Raw genomic sequence first — 19395 nt, 5'->3', positions numbered from 1 at the left:
TTATTGCCCTAATGTCTCCATCTTGTCCTACTGTCTCTATCTTGTTCTACTGTCTTCATCTTGTCCTGCTGTTTCCATCTTATCCTACTGTCTCCATCTTGCCCTACTGTCTCCATCTTGTCCTACTGTCTCCATCATTTCCTGATATCTCAATATTTTCCTAATGTCTCCATCTTGTCCTACTGTCTTTATCTTGTCCTACTGTCTTTATCTTGTCCTACTGTTTCCATCTTTTCCTAATGTGTTTCCATCTTGTACCTACTCTCTCTTTCTTGTCCTGCTGTTTCCATCTTTTCTAATGTCTCCATCTTGTACCTACTGTCTCTATCTTGTCCTACGGTCTCCATTTTGTGTTCCTGTCTCCATCTTCTCCTAAATTCTCCATCTTGCCCTACTGTTTCCATCTTTTTCTACTGTCTCCATCTTGCCCTACTGTATCAATCTTGTCCTACTGTCTCAAACTGTCTCCATCTTGTCCTACAATCTTCATCTTGTCCTACAGTCTCCATCTTGTCCTACAGTCTCCATCTTGTCCTACTGTCTCCATCTTGCCCTATTGTCTCCATCAATTTCCATGTTTTCCTAATGTCTCCATCTTGTCCTACAGTCTCCATCTTGTCCTACAGTCTCCATCTTGTCCTACTGTCTCCATCTTGTCCTACTGTCTCCATCTTGCCCTATTGTCTCCATCAATTTCCATGTTTTCCTAATGTCTCCATCTTGCCCTACTGTCTCCATCTTGTCCTACTGTTTCCATCTTGCCCTATTGTCTTCATCCATTTCCATGTTTTCATAATGTCTCTCTCTTGCCATCTTGTCCTAACACTCATATTTAGGGCCCTTAACAATGAAGCCCTCCATTTATCTCTGATCTCTATCTCAGCTCTTGTACTCTGATTCTGACCTTCTCTCTCTAATCACTACATCCTATTCCAGACTTCTCTGGGGCTTCTCTTCCTTGCCCTATAAGACTCTCCCCTTCCTTCCAAACTCTACCTTAAAGCTTATTCACTGCATCTTGACTGATCAGACATCATTTTATCATAAATCACCAATTGTTTTCATATTCCTTATATTTCAAATATACCCATGCCTTTGAATTGTCAGCTCTTGGAAGCAAAGCTCTCTGATCCCATTTTTACTCTGTAACACTTTGCTATATAAATAATTACAAGGTTTAACTATGGGTTAAAAAAAATATTTTTTTATATTTTTTTAAAGTGTGGATATTTTATTTTTATAATAATCTTGCAGTGGCCTGGGCTCATTCATGTTTTATTATTTATTTATTTTGGCAGCAACATCAGTCAGTCAGCAGCTACAAGGGCATAATGGGTTTTGAGCTGTATTTAGGAACAGAAATTTGCAGTGGAAGAGGGTCATTCTTCCACTTTACAGAGCACTGGTAATGCTCCATCTAAAATAGGCCGGCGGTTTTGGACCCAGCTCAAACGGGATGATAATGAAATAGAGAAAGTACAGAGAAGAGCAACTAAGCTGATAAAGGGAATGGAAGGGATCAGTTATGGGGAAAGACAAGTTGGGATTGGTTACACTGGAGAAGAGACAGTTAAGGGGGATATGATCACTATATATAAATATATAAGGAGATATGATCACTATATATAAATATATAAGGGGATGTGATCACTATATATAAATATATAAGGGGATGTGATCACTATATATAAATATATAAGGGATATGATCACTATATATAAATATATAAGGGGATATGATCACTATATATAAATATATAAGGGGATATAATCACTATATATAAATATATAAGGGGATATGATCACTATATATAAATATATAAGGGGGGATATGATCACTATATATAAATATATAAGGGGGGATATGATCACTATATATAAATATATAAGGGGATATGATCACTATATATATGACTTCCTGAAGACGGCGCCAGTAGAGGAGCCGAAACGTTGAAATAAAAGTTTTTTGATTTTTTCCACAAGAAATTCCTTGGAGTGCGGTTTGTTACCACTATACATAAATATATAAGGGGATATGATCACTATATATAACTATATAAGGGGGATATGATCACTTTATATAAATATATAAGGGGATATGATCACTATATATAAATATATAAGGGGGGATATGATCACTATATATAAATATATAAGGGGGGATATGATCACTATATATAAATATATAAGGGGGATATGATCACTATATATAAATATATAAGGGGATATGATCACTATATATAAATATATAAGGGGATATGATCACTATATATAAATATATAAGGGGATATGATCACTATATATAAATATATAAGGGGGATATGATCACTATATATAAATATATAAGGGGGATATGATCACTATATATAAATATATAAGGGGGGATATGATCACTATATATAAATATATAAGGGGGATATGATCACTATATATAAATATATAAGGGGATATGATCACTATATATAAATATATAAGGGGGATATGATCACTATATATAAATATATAAAGGGATATGATCCCTATTTATGAATATACTGAATAAGGGAATTTTATAATATATTTACCAGTATCTCCTTCCATCACAGGAGGTAGCCAATGAGATTAGAAGAAGGGAGATTCCATGTTAAGGAGGGAAGGGGTGTTACAGTGAGAGCTGTGAAGATGTGGAATTCTCTCCCTGAATCAGTGGTACAGGCTGATACATTGACAGATATAGATAGATACAGTAGATAGATAGATAGATAGATAGATAGATAGATAGATTCCTCTTGATCCACTGACACTCAGGTAGGTTTCTCTTAGACATAAAAGGCAGAACTTGATGGACGTGTGTTATTTTTCAATCTAACTTACTAAGTTATCATTTTCCTCCATGTATCATTAATGAAGCGCATGTGGATAATGAGGGAAAATGAACTTGCTTTGTAATTGGTCAGCCTGAGGGGAATCACTACCTGCGGGGGGTGCTGTGATATTTCCCTTATATTGTTCTGACCTCATATTAGAATTTGAGACTTTTCCCTTCTAACCTGCAGAACTCAACTCAAATATTTTGTGACCCGGCTTGAATTCCATTACTTGCCTATAGACACTGTCAGTTGTACCCGTGCCAATGAAGGGCATGTCCATGTGTCATTTCCACTATATATTGGCGACACCTTAGCAATGCTTGTGAGATATTGTGAGTCTTTGTTTAGAAGAAATGTATTGAGTGAAAGAAATACCTAGAAGGCTGCTCCAGAATGAGGTGAAGGTGGCACTGCCCGTGACAGAAGATGGCATGGCAGGATTTTGTCTCTTTGTTTTAACACTGAACACTTGGCCTGTTTTCTCTATGGTTGATCCGGTGACCTCGATGTCCACAAAATGCCAATCTGGAATGCTGCAACCAACCCTCATATTAATTCTGCTTTTAGTCACAAACAGGAACAACTCACAACTTTGTTATACAATTGTATACACTGAGACCATTACAAAGGCAACGTGTTTCCCTCCAACATGGCAGTTATGTCACTAGTCATAAGAGCTGAGCCAAGCCCACGGCACCCTATGTAACTCTGCTGGGCACCTCGTGGGAGGGAGGTAAGTGTCTCGCAGTGGTTGGCAGGGGTGCTCCACCAATGAGGCGAGTTGAGCTACTCGCCTCAGGCAGCAGCACCCCCCTGGTTGCCAGGGGAGGCAAAAATGGCACTTCTGGTAACTAAGAGCCGAATTTCCGGTTTTCAACCCGGAAATTCAGCTCTTCTAGTGCAGAGAGCGCAATTACACTCTCTGCACTAAGCAACATGGACCGCTCCTGCCCTCTCCAGCGCTCTAAAAGTGAGTGCATGGGGAGGGGTGGGGCAACATAATGGCTAGAATCGCCCCTGGTGGTTGGGGTAAAAGATTCAGTATGAGGGCAGAAAGAAGAGATCGTGCTTAACACCCCACCCCCATCATTGCACCCAAGTCTTGTGTCTATTCCACCTGCCACTACTTCCAGCCCAGATGGTCACATGCTCACACAGCTCTGACTACAGAGCTGACTCTCTATAATAATAACTACTGTACTGGCACAAAGTTCCCTGCCAGGGGTCCGTGGGCATCTGTAGGAAATTTTCCAGGGGAGGCAAAATCATCAACTAAAAGCAACGGGATTTTGTAAGTGAAGTCTGTATAGAGGGATAAGGTAGTCTCAGATTTGTAGAAAATTAATTTATTGGCAAAGCCCAAAAAGTCCCTGGCATAATTTTGGGGCGCTGTTTGAGTAGAGAGTATGATGCAGGTCGTGTTGAACTTTATATATACATATATCATTTATTATATCATTTGGAAAGAAAAACTACACCGTGGTTTTCCTTTCCTGGCCATCCTCTGTGCATGGGTAAGCTCCGCCCCTTTGATCCCAAACAGAAGCCCCTCCCCTACCCCACTCCCTTACCCAGGTGTCTGTGAGAAAAATAACTGGCAGGGATTGGTTTGAACATATTCACATTAAACAACTCTTTTTGGGTTTCAGTTGTGACTGTGCCATTAGGTTTGACTCAATGAACTGCAGTAATTAATAACTTAATTAATAACTTGGGCAACTGGTGTCAGACTTAATTATGAGGGTTGGAAGAAAACTGAATGTGGAGAGGCTCCAGGGAAAGGTGGGATTTTATAGGGTCAATATAAGAAGGATTCCAGTACTTGGCCATGGACCCTTGTGTTCAGACATTTGTATTAGGTTTAGGGTTAGAGGTTGTATCCTATATGTGAGTGTTTCTTACCTTGGATCAGACACCAGAACTCCAATCACACCATCGAACCCGAGTGTATGAGCAGCCATGCAAGCGGCGGCCATTGTATTGACATTATTGGGAGCCAAGGAGCACAGTGTGCGCACCGGACCCTCGTACAGAACTGTCCGTTTACTCATCGCTTCTCGGTTCCTCTCAGCTAAAGGCTCTTCTAGACGGAAACTCTTTGGGTGCTTTGTCATAGTAATTTTAAGACCCTACAAATATAGAGGGACTTATCACAAAACGTTTCCATCAATAAATATATACCAGGCAAACCCCGATGTTACGTTTTACAAGGGGGTCAAAAAAATAAAAAATTCGGGAAAATGTAAAACGGGGTTCATAAAATCAGGGTTTGACTGTATTAGATCTGATTATTTTCTCTTGGGGAGATTGGGTGTTACTGCCCCTGCAGCAGAATTAATTTGCTCACATCCAGGAATAAACTGGTCAATACAAATGTCAACTACCTCACTACCTTTTTATCCACCCTCGGGAGGAATTTCTGGGGATTTCTGGGGTACAGTACAACTGAGTTGCTTGTGCTTCTCACAAAGCTGTGGGGCGATTTAGGTCACAGATTCTGCATTAATATTGGACGGACCCTTGGAATAAAGCTTGTTGGGGGGCACTTGATAGACTTCATGTAGTAAAGTAAGTTTGGGGGTACACCATGGAAAGTGAAATGCTGAATTTGTGATGGAACTAAATGGAGGAGACTAATAAAGAGCAGCTGTATCTGTGGTGCATAGGCTATATATATATATATATATATATATATATATATATATATATATATATATATATATATATATATGTATATGTATATGTATATGTATATACACACACACACACACAGACAAGGTTTATTTAATGTCATTGAGGATATAATGACACACACATATCAGCTCATCCCTCACAGTAACAAGCCCGTCACCCAAACCAGTAATTTCCAATAAACACTGCTAGTTGGAATGGAATGGATTGGGGGTGGTTTGGGGCACCCGGACCACATTACAAATGACTAATCACAAACATATCGCAGTATAAACCAGATGGGGCACAAAAGGAACAATATGGGACGGCTGGATCTCTGTGTGGTCACATCTTTGCTCTACGTGAGATTTTAGGATTCAGTTTGGGCGGGTGCAGAAGTTGTGGGAGGAGTTTATGGGGCAGAGTAACATCCCGGTGGGGGTTGAACAACAGGAGACATTTACCAATGACAAGTGCTTTGGTTTTGGTTTGTTACCCCACAATGCAGTGTTTTCACATAATATTTGAATAGAAGCTGATTGTGGCTCTTACTTTCAGACTACCTCTTTGTGCCATTTTAAAGATGTCTTCTGCCCCCCACAATGCACCGCAAGGGACATACAGAGTGTACCCCGAGAGCCTGGCGCATTCTCTCAGCTTCACTTCAGTGGCTTCATCTGCGAGTGCAGTGGGAGATCCAACCTACAGACAGATATTATAGTTTATATGTTCCATTATATGCCGGGGAACTAGAACAACCCCAAACACATCCATGATCTCAAACTGGGACCTCCTCATAGTATTCCAGTCATCTCCTCCCAAACACAATCCTATCCCAATCACATGTATTTGCTACAACATTTTATGTGTATGCCAGTGATATGGGGATAAGATTTATTTAGAGATCACATGTCAATAGTTTCAGTGAATAAATAGTAAATAATGTCAGTAACATTAACATTTTGCTCCTTAAATATCCCCCCCCCCGGCAGCAGCAGCAGCTGTAGGTACAATGTCTTTTAGGGGCCACAGGGGATCCTGGTTCCATTCTCACTTTCATTCTACAGTTTGGGAATGTGAATCCTGCACCCATTGCTGCTGAATCAATAGAGTGCAAGCCCTGGGTTACTATAGAATGACAAACATTCTGCTTTACCCTCTGCCCCCAACTGGCAGAAAAAGAAAAGGGCAGTTTTATGTCAGAGCTGGATCACCAGAGGGACCTCAATCTTCAATATGAATTAATACAATGTGTTAATGGTACATATTCTGCCCGAAGACTCAGCACACAGGGTTTTGGGCGTGAAAATGTGACTCCTGAAACCCAATGACCCAAAGGCATTAGAGTTTAGGGTTAGTGGAAATAATTACCAGAAAATGTGCTGTAGAAAGAAATTTGTCCCCATATTCCAGCGTTACGCAGGGGTGGGCCACCTCCACAATCAGATCCGCTTTCCTGAAACCATAAACATTGGGTGAATTCTCCAAAAAGGAAATGCAAAATCATATTACTTCTAAATATTTCATTCCACTTCTCCAAATCAGGGGCAGTTCTTGGGTTGGTTCCATAAACGGCACATGATTAGGACTGCCCATAGTCTGAGGCTCATGTTAGTTTAGGGTTACACACCAACACACAACTGTATCACAATAAACACTCACACCACAGATAATCCCATCAAATGAACCCAAATACACTGGCACCAGAACAGAAAGTCAGAAAATCCATTCAAATAATGGTTCAAATAGTTCAAATAGTTAAAGAGTTTGATGCATTGTTTTATTTTCACTAGAAACATAGTTATTGTGATTGTGGATAAAACTATATCGTCCAGTCGGTTAGGTAAACCCTTAGTGGACGTAGGAGATAATGTACTCTCTATATATAATAATAATAATAATAATAATAATTGTAATAAATACTCTAGCCATTGCCATTAGAGTTTGATATCCATTTCCTATGAAGGGATTCAATGCTCTGATCTAGTGCTTTTAATATATATATATATATATTCAAGCTTGACTTTCAAATTAATATAGATCATTATTTAACAATTCATTCAGGCTAGAAATGTTAAACATGATGTTTTGTGCTTCTGTACCAGCCCAAGGCAACCACAGCCCTTTAGCAGTAAAGATCTGTGTCTCCAAAGATGCCCCAGTAGCTCCGCATCTTCTTTTCTGCTGATTCACTGATTCACATGCTCTGTGCTGCTGTCACTTACTGAGCTTAGGGAGCCACTCACAATATACAGTACACATAGAATAGAAATGTCACAATATAAGGCTGATTAGTAATTAATACACATAATTACTACATGGCAGCACAGAAACCAGTGCAATTAGCATCAGAATTGAATAATCAGCAAACCTGTAGCATCAGCTTATATTACAGCCAGGGAAGCTCATTTTCTGCTGGATAATTAGTGACGAGCCCTAAGCTTAGCTTCTCAACAGCCAATCAGAGCCCACTGAGCATGTGAGTGTCACAGACACTTTCCAAGATGGTGACCCCCTGTGACAAGTTTGAAGTCCTGGATCATTGCTGCTATTGACAAGCTCAAACTTTAGCCTCGTGCAATAAGTTCACTATAGAGAATAGGACATTTTTAGGGTTTAGTTCTCCTTTAAGGAAAGAACCAGCAAGCAGTTACAAGATAAAGGTGATACATTGCTTGAAACAACTTAAAAAGAAGGAAGCCATCAATCGAGCTTTGTATCATCACCTGTACCCCAGAGAAGCCACCCCAAGCTTATACAGACTCTCCAAGATACACAAGGAATTAACCCCCACTCAGGCCAATTGTCAGCAGCATCAACTCAGTGACTTAGACGGGGGGTAACTTGAAAACAGAAGTATACAGAAAACCCACTCATAGGGATCAATATCTGTTATTCGATTCACATCTCCATTCATGTAAATCTCACAAGTAACTCCTAGTCTCTTTGAAATTTCCCTTTCTTAATCTTTGCTCAAAAATCCCTGAACTCACTCTTTAAGGTCTTTTCCTTCTACTATTCATTTTTATTGTTTTATTTTATTCGTTTTGAAAATTGCATGAAAACATTTTTATTAAGAATTGTTCTCTCTTACTCTCTATACGCAAATTGATTGAAATATCATGTTTTCTTTTTAAAAAGAAAACATGATATTAGTGATTCAAAATAAAGCTAAAAATATCTATCTATCTATCTATCTATCTATCTATCTATATATATATATATATATATATATATATATATATATATATATATGAAAATTCTTAAAGGGGACCTGTCCCCCACATGTAAAAAGCTGTGCAATAAAAGTAGTTTAAGTAGTAATTATGCATGAAACCCAAATTATTATTGTTTTTTTTTAACATCAATAAAAGTTTTTAAAAATCTGAGTTGTCAAATGATACATTGCCTGTCCCACCTGTTTGCCTTAGTCATAGAGACAGTGCAGTCACTTATTGTCACTTTCTATATATCATTCCCCCCCTCACTGTATAATTGTGTAAATAAAGTTTATTTTGCTCAACTAACATGAAAGAAAATGATTTGCAGTTATTTCTTAGGGTGACAGGTCCCATTTAAGGTACAAATATGTGCTGTGGATAAAGTGAGTATGTCTAGAACTGATTATACACATATATATTTACCATTGATGAAAGTCCGAGAGATCATGAAGTTGCAGATGGGGCTCCACCTTCCCTTCTAGGTTTTCCTTCCTCCTGTTCCAGACAAATGCAAGTTCCATGGAATGATTTGCACCTTCTCTTAATATTTTGTCTACCAAATACTTTCCTGTCAAATACATTGCAAAGCAGGTTAGAAAGACGTTATTTTACCCCTCAGAATCAAACTGTCAACTCCCTACTTCTCTACTTTTCTGTATCCTACGTCCTTAAAGAACAGGCCAGTTGGCAGGTAGGGAGCTCTGTTTGTAAGAGGAAGGTTAACCTCAAAAATTAGGAAGAGGAAAAGACTGGAAAGACAGGAAAATCAGGATCAGGAAAGTTCTTGCTATTTTCCAATTGGGAAAATACAGAGTGAAATATTTTGTTATTTATAGAAGTCGATTGGCCAAATTCTATGTTGTCCCCATGCATGTACAGATTTCCCCTCACATGGCTAATGCATTTAAGAAACAGTAACTATAGTAGTACTTATCTGTTATCTACTGTGTATCCTGTGCTTGAATGGCTGCCCCCATGGCTACACAGCAGCTTGTTTATATAAACTATAGTAGTACTTATCTGTTATCTACTGTGTATCCTGTACTTGTGAATTATGAACAACTTGGGTGAAGCTCTAAGTAATTATGGGCCTTATAGAAAATACAGGATGATAATAATGAACATGAAATCTATATTTACAATAGAGAGGTGCAGGTGCAGAGTCAGCAGTTTTTTCGTTCTTAATGTGGGTCAGTGATGCCGGTGATCACAAGGAATGAATTAACTTGATAGAGACTAATAATAACAGAAATGCTGTGATATTAATCCATCAGTATTGATGGAATGATAGAGATTTACTTGAACACAACACCTTTTAATGTTGCCAAATGCTGTGACTTCCATATTTACATAGTTACATTGCTTTGTCCAGCAACTCAACCCTGTTCTAATTATCCTCAGCACATATATATATATATATATATATATATATATATATATATATATATATATATATATATATATATATATATATTCCTTTAGTTTAGTTGCACTTAGTCTCTGCACTCTCTCCAGCTCATTTATATCCCTCTTAAGGACTGGAGTCCAAAACTGCCCCCATACTCCAGATGAGGCCTCACCAGGGACCTATAAAGAGACACAATTATGTTTCATCCCTTGAGTTAATGCCCTTTTTTATACAAGAACTTTATTTGCTTTAGTAGCCACAGAATGACACTGCCCAGAATTAGACAACGTGTTATCTACAAAGACCCCAAGATCCTTCTCATTTAAGGAAACTCCCAACACACTGCCATTTAGTGTATAACTTGCATTTATATTATTTTTGCCAAAGTGCATAACCTGCATTTATCAACATTGAACCTCATTTTCCAGTTTGCTGCCCAGTTTCCAGTTTAGACAAATCACTGTGCAAAGTGGCAGCATCCTGCATGGAACCTATAGTTCTGCACAATTTAGTCTCATCTGCACAAATAGAAACAGTACTTTCAATGGCCACCTCCAGGTCATTAATAAACAAGTTGAAAAGCAAGGGACCTAGTACAGAGCCCTGCGGTACTCCACTAACAACACTGGTCCAATTAGAAAATGTTCCATTTACCACCACTCTTTGTAGTCTATCTTTTAGCCAGTTCTCTATCCAGGTACAAATACCTTGGGGCAAATTCATTAAAGGACGAAGCGGCTAACGCTAGCGTGAATGCGCCAGCGTAGCGCATTTTCGTTAATTTGCCGATTCACTAACGGACGCTGGTGTAAATTCGCTAGTGTTACTTTGCACCCTTACGCCTGGCAAATTTGCGCAATGGACGTAACTACGCAAATTCACTGACGCGCAAATTATTCTGAACGCTACCTTATACGCCAGACTTCCTTCGCCACCTCAGAGCAGGCGAAGTGCAATAGAGTAGATAGGAATTGCTTCAAAAAAAGTAAAAAAAAATTCTAAGTCCCAAAAAGCGCTGGCGTTTTTTCATTTTTTATGGGTGATAGGCTGAAAAAGATCGAAAATTTTTTTGGGGCTCCCCTCCTTCCCCCCTACATTTCCTAACTCATGGCACCTTAACCTTTTAAATGCCACAGATCGTAGAATCTACGTTCTGTGGCAAAGGTACTTGAAATGCCACAGAACGTAGATTCTACGTTCTGCAGCATTTCCTGGTTCAGGAGCGGAGGAGCGGCTGTTAGAGCCGTTCGCTCCGTTCCTGCTCGATCCCCTGCCCCTAGGCAACGAGCAGAGCAGGGGATCGAGTGGCCCCTGGGGCGCGATCGCCCAGGGGCCCAAAAACAGCAGCAGGCACGTGTTACTTACGTGTCCTGCTGCTGCAGCCTGCACCGGATCGACGATCTCCGCCCCCACAGCACACAGACAGGAACCACGAGGCAGATATCTTCCAGAGGCTCTTCCTGATCGCCTGCAACAGTCTCCAGCGACTTTTTCAGGTTAGTGCAACAATTACACACACAAACACACCAACACACACTTATTACAGTAATACACACTTAGATTCACACTTACACACACTTACACATACATTTTTGGGGATTGGGGGGGTCACTTACACTCACTGCACTTACACACATGTGCACACGCACACACGCGCACATAACATGTAATTTACCATTTGTACACACGCACACGCACATACATGGCATTGTGGCTGTTTTTTTTTTTTTTCTTATCGCATCGTTTCTTTTTTTGGCTGAAAAAAATGTTTTATTGCCATTACGCATAGCGTATTCGCTAACCGTACTGTGCAATACCTTTTGTATGTTATTTCGGTGATTATATTGCAATTTTGGGTATTTTGGTGCATTTTTAGCCATTTTATTGAATTTTTAGCCATTTTATTGCATTTTCAGCTCTGCATATGTTGTGTTCACTTGTTTCTAGCCGTAGAACCTGTTTGGCCCATCTAAAATATTCAAACTGTGATTCTGACGGCCGATAACACTAGTCTGGAAAAAAAACATTGATTTTTGTGGTTTTATTGGATTTTTTTGCATTTCACCCTTTACTGCCTTATTTTGTTTTGCCTTGTAAATTTTATCTACTATATATCCATTTGGGGGTCTCTGTGCGCCACATAGTTTGGTATATCTATGCATATTGGGCATCAAAGTGTTCAGTAGACCTCTGGCGTTCATATTTAGGATGTTTTATGCTGATACGTTACGAAATGTGGGGCATATAATGGGGTAAAATTCAAGCTTTCTGACAATTTTCAGAAATTTGATAAAAACCGTTATGTTCAGCATTGCTTTGCAGTTTGGCAGTTTGCAGTAGAAACACTTATTTACCCATATTGGATTCGTCAGAATGTGTACTTTCTGAAAATATATGGTTTTCTGGGGTCTCTGTACTGTTAGGGGGGTCTAATGTCGCATAATACACACACCAGGTGCTTATATTGCAGCAGCCAGCGCGTCAGCTGTGAAAATGTATATACACTATTGTCATTTGGGGGTCTCTGTGCGCCACATAGTTTGGTATATCTATGCATATTGGGCATCAAAGTGTTCAGTAGACCTCTGGCGTTCATATTTAGGATGTTTTATGCTGATACGTTACGAAATGTGGGGCATATAATGGGGTAAAATTCAATCTTTCTGACAATTTTCAGAAATTTGATAAAAACCGTTATGTTCAGCATTGCTTTGCAGTTTGGCAGTTTGCAGTAGAAACACATATTTACCCATATTGGATTCGTCAGAATGTGTACTTTCATGAAAATATATGGCTTTCTGGGGTCTCTGTACTGTTAGGTGGTCTAATGTCGCATATTACACACACCAGGTGCTTATATTGCAGCAGCCAGCGCGTCAGCCGTGAAAATGTATATACACTATTGTCATTTGGTGGTCTCTGTGCGCCGCATAGTTTGGTATATCTATGCATATTGGGCATCAAAGTGTTCAGTAGACCCCTGGCGTTCATATTTAGGATGTTTTATGCTGAAACGTTACGAAATGTGGGGCATATAATGGGGTAAAATTCAATCTTTCTGACGATTTTCAAAAATTTGATAAAAACCGTTATGTTCAGCATTGCTTTGCAGTTTGGCAGTTTGCAGTAGAAACACACATTTACCCATATTGGATTCGTCAGAATGTGTACTTTCTGAAAATATATGGTTTTCTGGGGTCTCTGTACTGTTAGGGGGGTCTAATGTCGCATAATACACACACCAGGTGCTTATATTGCAGCAGCCAGCGCGTCAGCCGTGAAAATGTATATACACTATTGTCATTTGGGGGTCTCTGTGCGCCACATAGTTTGGTATATCTATGCATATTGGGCATCAAAGTGTTCAGTAGACCCCTGGCGTTCATATTTAGGATGTTTTATGCTGATAAGTTACGAAATGTGGGGCATATAATGGGGTAAAATTCAAGCTTTGTGACGATTTTCAGAAATTTGATAAAAACGGTTACGTTCAGCATTGATTTGCAGTCTGGCAGTTTGCAGTAGAAACACTTATTTAACCATATTGGATTCGTCAGAATGTGTACTTTCTGAAAATATATGGTTTTCTGGGGTCTCTGTACTTTTAGGGGGGTCTAATGTCGCATAATACACACACCAGGTGCTTATATTGCAGCAGCCAGCGCGTCAGCCGTGAAAATGTATATACACTATTGTCATTTGGGGGTCTCTGTGCGCCACATAGTTTAGTATATCTATGCATATTGGGCATCAAAGTGTTCAGTAGACCCCTGGCGTTCATATTTAGGATGTTTTATGCTGATACGTTACGAAATGTGTGGCATATAATGGAGTAAAATTCAAGCTTTCTGACAATTTTCAGAAATTTGATAAAAACCGTTATGTTCAGCATTGCTTTGCAGTTTGGCAGTTTGCAGTAGAAACACTTATTTACCCATATTGGATTCGTCAGAATGTGTACTTTCTGAAAATATATGGTTTTCTGGGGTCTCTGTACTGTTAGGGGGGTCTAATGTTGCATAATACACACACCAGGTGCTTATATTGCAGCTGCCAGTGCGTCAGCCGTGAAAATGTATATACACTATTGTCATTTGGGGGTCTCTGTGCGCCACATAGTTTGGTATATCTATGCATATTGGGCATCAAAGTGTTTAGTAGACCCCTGGCGTTCATATTTAGGATGTTTTATGCTGATAAGTTACGAAATGTGGGGCATATAATGGGGTAAAATTCAAGCTTTGTGACGATTTTCAGAAATTTGATAAAAACCGTTATGTTCAGCATTGCTTTGCAGTTTGGCAGTTTGCAGTAGAAACACATATTTACCCATATTGGATTCGTCAGAATGTGTACTTTCTGAAAATATATGGTTTTCTGGGGTCTCTGTACTGTTAGGGGGGTCTAATGTCGCATATTACACACACCAGGTGCTCATATTGCAGCAGCCAGCGCGCGTCAGCCGTGAAAATGTATATACACTATTGTCATTTGGGGGTCTCTGTGCGCCACATAGTTTGGTTTATCTATGCATATTGGGCATCAAAGTGTTTAGTAGACCCCTGGCGTTCATATTTAGGATGTTTTATGCTGATAAGTTAGGAAATGTGGGGCATATAATGGGGTAAAATTCAAGCTTTGTGACAATTTTCAGAAATTTGATAAAAACCGTTATGTTCAGCATTGCTTTGCAGTTTGGCAGTTTGCAGTAGAAACACTTATTTACCCATATTGGATTCGTCAGAATGTGTACTTTCTGAAAATATATGGTTTTCTGGGGTCTCTGTACTGTTAGGTGGTCTAATGTCGCATAATACACACACCGAGTGGTTATATTGCAGCAGCCAGCGCGTCAGCCGTGAAAATGTCTATACACTATTGTCATTTGGGGGTCTCTGTGCGCCACATAGTTTGGTATATCTATGCATATTGGGCATCAAAGTGTTTAGTAGACCCCTGGCGTTCATATTTAGGATGTTTTATGCTGATAAGTTACGAAATGTGGGGCATATAATGGGGTAAAATTCAAGCTTTGTGACGATTTTCAGAAATTTGATAAAAACCGTTATGTTCAGCATTGCTTTGCAGTTTGGCAGTTTGCAGTAGAAACACATATTTACCCATATTGGATTCGTCAGAATGTGTACTTTCTGAAAATATATGGTTTTCTGGGGTCTCTGTACTGTTAGGGGGGTCTAATGTCGCATATTACACACACCAGGTGCTCATATTGCAGCAGCCAGCGCGCGTCAGCCGTGAAAATGTATATACTCTATTGTCATTTGGGGGTCTCTGTGCGCCACATAGTTTGGTTTATCTATGCATATTGGGCATCAAAGTGTTTAGTAGACCCCTGGCGTTCATATTTAGGATGTTTTATGCTGATAAGTTACGAAATGTGGGGCATATAATGGGGTAAAATTCAAGCTTTGTGACAATTTTCAGAAATTTGATAAAAACCGTTATGTTCAGCATTGCTTTGCAGTTTGGCAGTTTGCAGTAGAAACACTTATTTACCCATATTGGATTCGTCAGAATGTGTACTTTCTGAAAATATATGGTTTTCTGGGGTCTCTGTACTGTTAGGTGGTCTAATGTCGCATAATACACACACTGAGTGGTTATATTGCAGCAGCCAGCGCGTCAGCCGTGAAAATGTCTATACATATTGTCATTTGGGGGTCTCTGTGCGCCACATAGTTTGGTATATCTATGCATATTGGGCATCAAACTGTTTAGTAGACCCCTATGTTTATATTTAGGATGCTTTATGCTGGTAATGATACATGGACAATACGATGCTGGAAAGTTGAAGCTTTGAGGCAATTTCCAGATATTTCACCAAAACCGCCAAATTTGGCAAAGCCTTGCGACTCTGTAGTTTGGAGCAGAAAGGCATGGGTACCCATTTTAGATTCCGTAGAATGTGTACTTTCCAAAAATATATGGGTTTGGGGGGTAAACATATATTTCTGTGTTTTTACCCCGCAAAAATGCAGTCAATGTGTTGATCTTTCATTAGCTGAAGTTACCCACGGGACTGTTTGTATGCGCTAACTTCATTTTGGGGCCTCTAAATGCCAGATACTTTGGTAAACTTATGAACAATGGCCACCAAAATGTTCAGAGGAACCCTGGCAATCATATTTAGGGTGCTTTTTCTTAGTACGTAATGACACATGGGTGATATGGTGCTGGGAAGTTGAAGCTTTGAGGCAATTTTCAGATATTTCACCAAAACCGGCAACTTTGGGAAAGCCTTGCGACTCGGTAGTTTGGAGCAATAAGGCATGGGTACCCATTTTAGATTCTGTAGAATGTGTACTTTCCAAAAATGTATGGGTTTGGGGGGTAAACATATATTTCTGTGTTTTTACCCCACAAAAATGCAGTCAATGTGTTGATCTTTCATTAGCTGAAGTTACCCACAGGACTATTTGTATGCGCTAACTTCATTTTGGGGCCTCTAAATGCCAGATACTTTGGTAAACCTATGAACAATGGCCACCAAACTGTTCGGAGGAACCCTGGCAATCATATTTAGGGTGCTTTTTCTTGGTGCATAACGATACATGGGTGATATGGTGCTGAGAAGTTGAAGCTTTGAGGCAATTTTCAGATATTTCACCAAAACCGACAATTGTGGGAAAGCCTTGCGACTCAGTAGTTTGGAGCAGAAAGGCATGGGTACCCATTTTAGATTCTGTAGAATGTGTACTTTCCAAAAATATATGGGTTTTGGGGGGTAAACATATATTTCTGTGTTTTTACCCCACAAAAATGCAGTCAATGTGTTGATCTTTCATTAGCTGAAGTTACCCACGGGACTGTTTGTATGCGCTAACTTCATTTTGGGGCCTCTAAATGCCAGATACTTTGGTAAACTTATGAACAATGACCACCAAAATGTTCAGAGGAACCCTGGCAATCATATTTAGGGTGCTTTTTCTTAGTACGTAATGATACATAGGCGATATGGTGCTGGGAAGTTGAAGGTTTGAGGCAATTTTCAGATATTTCACCAAAACCGACAATTTTGGGAAAGCCTTGCGACTCAGTAGTTTGGAGCAGAAAGGCATGGGTACCCATTTTCGATTCAGTAGAATGTGTACTTTCCAAAAATATATGGGTTTGGGGGGTAAACATATATTTCTGTGTTTTTACCCCACAAAAAATGCAGTCAATGTGTTGATTTCTCAGTAGCTGAAGTAAAGTCCTGATCAATTTGGATGTGCTAACTTCATATTGGTGTCTCTAAATGCCAGATACTTTGGTAAACCTATGCATAATGGGTATCAAACTGTTCAGTGGACCCCTGGCAATCATATTTCAGGTGCTTTTTCTTGGTACCTAATATAGTTTGGGATATGCGGAGCAGCAAAATAAAACCTTTGAAATGATTTTTCAGAATTTTGAATTTTTTTTTGAAAAACCGCTATTTTCAGACAAGCTTTTATGTTTGGTAGTTGGGAGTAGAGAGACATAGTTACCCATTTTGTAATCGGCAGAATGTGTACTTTTCAAAAATGTATGGTTTTCTGGGGTAAACCTACGGTTTCAGGATTTTTTGCCTTGGAATCTAAAGCATGCTGTTTTCTGCCTTAGTGCTTTCAAAATTCGGTAATATACTGCCGGGAGTTTTTGCTGTACAGAAATCCTAAATCTCCCTAAAACTATACATATCTGGTATTGGCACGTTCGAGAGACATAAGGCTTTCCAAATCAGTTGGATTTTCATCCCTAAAATGAAATATTTTTCTGGTATAAATTGATATACGATGAAAAATGGTAATTTTTCATTTTTTTTTGGTATTTAGCACTATAAATTTTTTTGCACAGGTGGAAATACATGAAAACTCAGGCAGATTTAGAAAGCTCAGTTTCTACCGAAAAAAACAATGTATAGTTTTCCTAGGTAAACTATAGGTTTCCCCTCAGAAAATGCCCCTAAAGTGAGAGAGCACAAAATGTTTCAAAAACGGCTGGCATTTCGCGTAACCAAAATGTGAAATTCTGCTGGCACTTAAAGGGTTAACTATACAGTGGGCACATGTGTAGGGCAAAATAAAAATGTTATTTGCTGATTCCCAGGCTTGTGTAGTGATACTACATATACCTCCATTGTAACTTCAATTTGGCGCCGTATGCAAATTAACCATCGCTAGCGTAACTTTGCTTGGCGAATTAACGCTAGCGCAACTTCGCAACCTTACGCTTCCCCTGAGCGCAACTTCGGATTTTAGTGAATTTGCGTAGCGCTGGCAAAAATACGCCTGACGAAGTGCGGAGAAGCGGACGCTGGCGCAACAACGAATCTTAGTGAATGTCCCACCATGTTCCAGGCCAACATTCCTTCATTTAACCAGTAACCTTCTGTGTAGCACATCCCACTCAACTCCCTGTTACACAGACCCACCAATACAAGGTGCTGCCTCCTCTATCATTTCTGAGGACTTTGCTAGTTAAATCCGAGACAACAATTAAAAAATCCTCAAGGAAATAAGGCTGAAGCCACAGGACCCTTGTCTTCTAATTCTCTAATATCCTTTCCCACTGTCTCTTTGTCTAAATCTGATTTTACCTTCTGCTATTTTAATCCTATTCCTTCTCATCTCGTTCCTTTACTTTACTCCTGTTGACCTCACTTCTCTCTTTAAGCCATGGGCAGGGTTGTATTTAGGTCTGATGCTGCCCTAGGCGCATGACGTCACTTCTGCATGATTATTTGGACCCCCCTACCCCTCGCCCCCCCAGTTCCGTCACTGGATTTCCTATGGAAATCTGTGGTGGAGGGTGGGGGAATTAAAAAAAAAATACGGAAAAAATAGGTGCCTTAATATAAATACTATATAAATACTAATAATATAAATGGATCCTACATTGCCAATCTCTCTCCTTTTTCTCTCCTCAAACTACTAGAACAGTATACAATGAGATCTCTGACCATCTCACACTGACCATCTCACATCTCCTACTGACCATCTCACATCCCACACTGACCATCTCACACTGACCATCTCACACTGACCATCTCACATCTCACACTGACCATCTCACACTGACCATCTCACACTGACCATCTCACACTGACCATCTCACATCTCCTACTGACCATCTCACATCTCCTACTGACCATCTCACATCCCACACTGACCATCTCACACTGACCATCTCACACTGACCATCTCACACTGACCGTCTCACACTGACCATCTCACACTGACCAACTCACATCTCACACTGACCAT

At 39.6% G+C, this 19395-nt stretch overlaps 1 protein-coding gene across 3 annotated transcripts in view; it reads right to left on the bottom strand.

Annotated features, from left to right (window-relative positions):
• aspdh.S (aspartate dehydrogenase domain containing S homeolog) overlaps nucleotides 1-19395 on the bottom strand; it is a 36296-nt gene that overhangs the window by 769 nt on the left and 16132 nt on the right. For all 3 annotated transcript variants that reach the window (XM_018227177.2, XM_041571837.1, XM_041571838.1), the window contains 5 exons: nucleotides 9163-9307; nucleotides 6890-6974; nucleotides 6071-6220; nucleotides 4751-4977; nucleotides 3224-3381 (listed from right to left, as the gene is read on the bottom strand). In XM_018227177.2, the coding sequence (XP_018082666.1) occupies nucleotides 3224-3381; nucleotides 4751-4977; nucleotides 6071-6220; nucleotides 6890-6974; nucleotides 9163-9307 (765 nt within the window). The remainder of the gene's footprint in view (nucleotides 1-3223; nucleotides 3382-4750; nucleotides 4978-6070; nucleotides 6221-6889; nucleotides 6975-9162; nucleotides 9308-19395) is intronic.

The sequence above is a fragment of the Xenopus laevis genome, chromosome 7S (assembly GCF_017654675.1).
Source record: "Xenopus laevis strain J_2021 chromosome 7S, Xenopus_laevis_v10.1, whole genome shotgun sequence".
NCBI lineage: Eukaryota > Metazoa > Chordata > Amphibia > Anura > Pipidae > Xenopus > Xenopus laevis.
The sequence above is the reverse complement of the archived record's forward strand: the minus strand, read 5'-3'. Positions and strand labels throughout refer to the sequence as shown.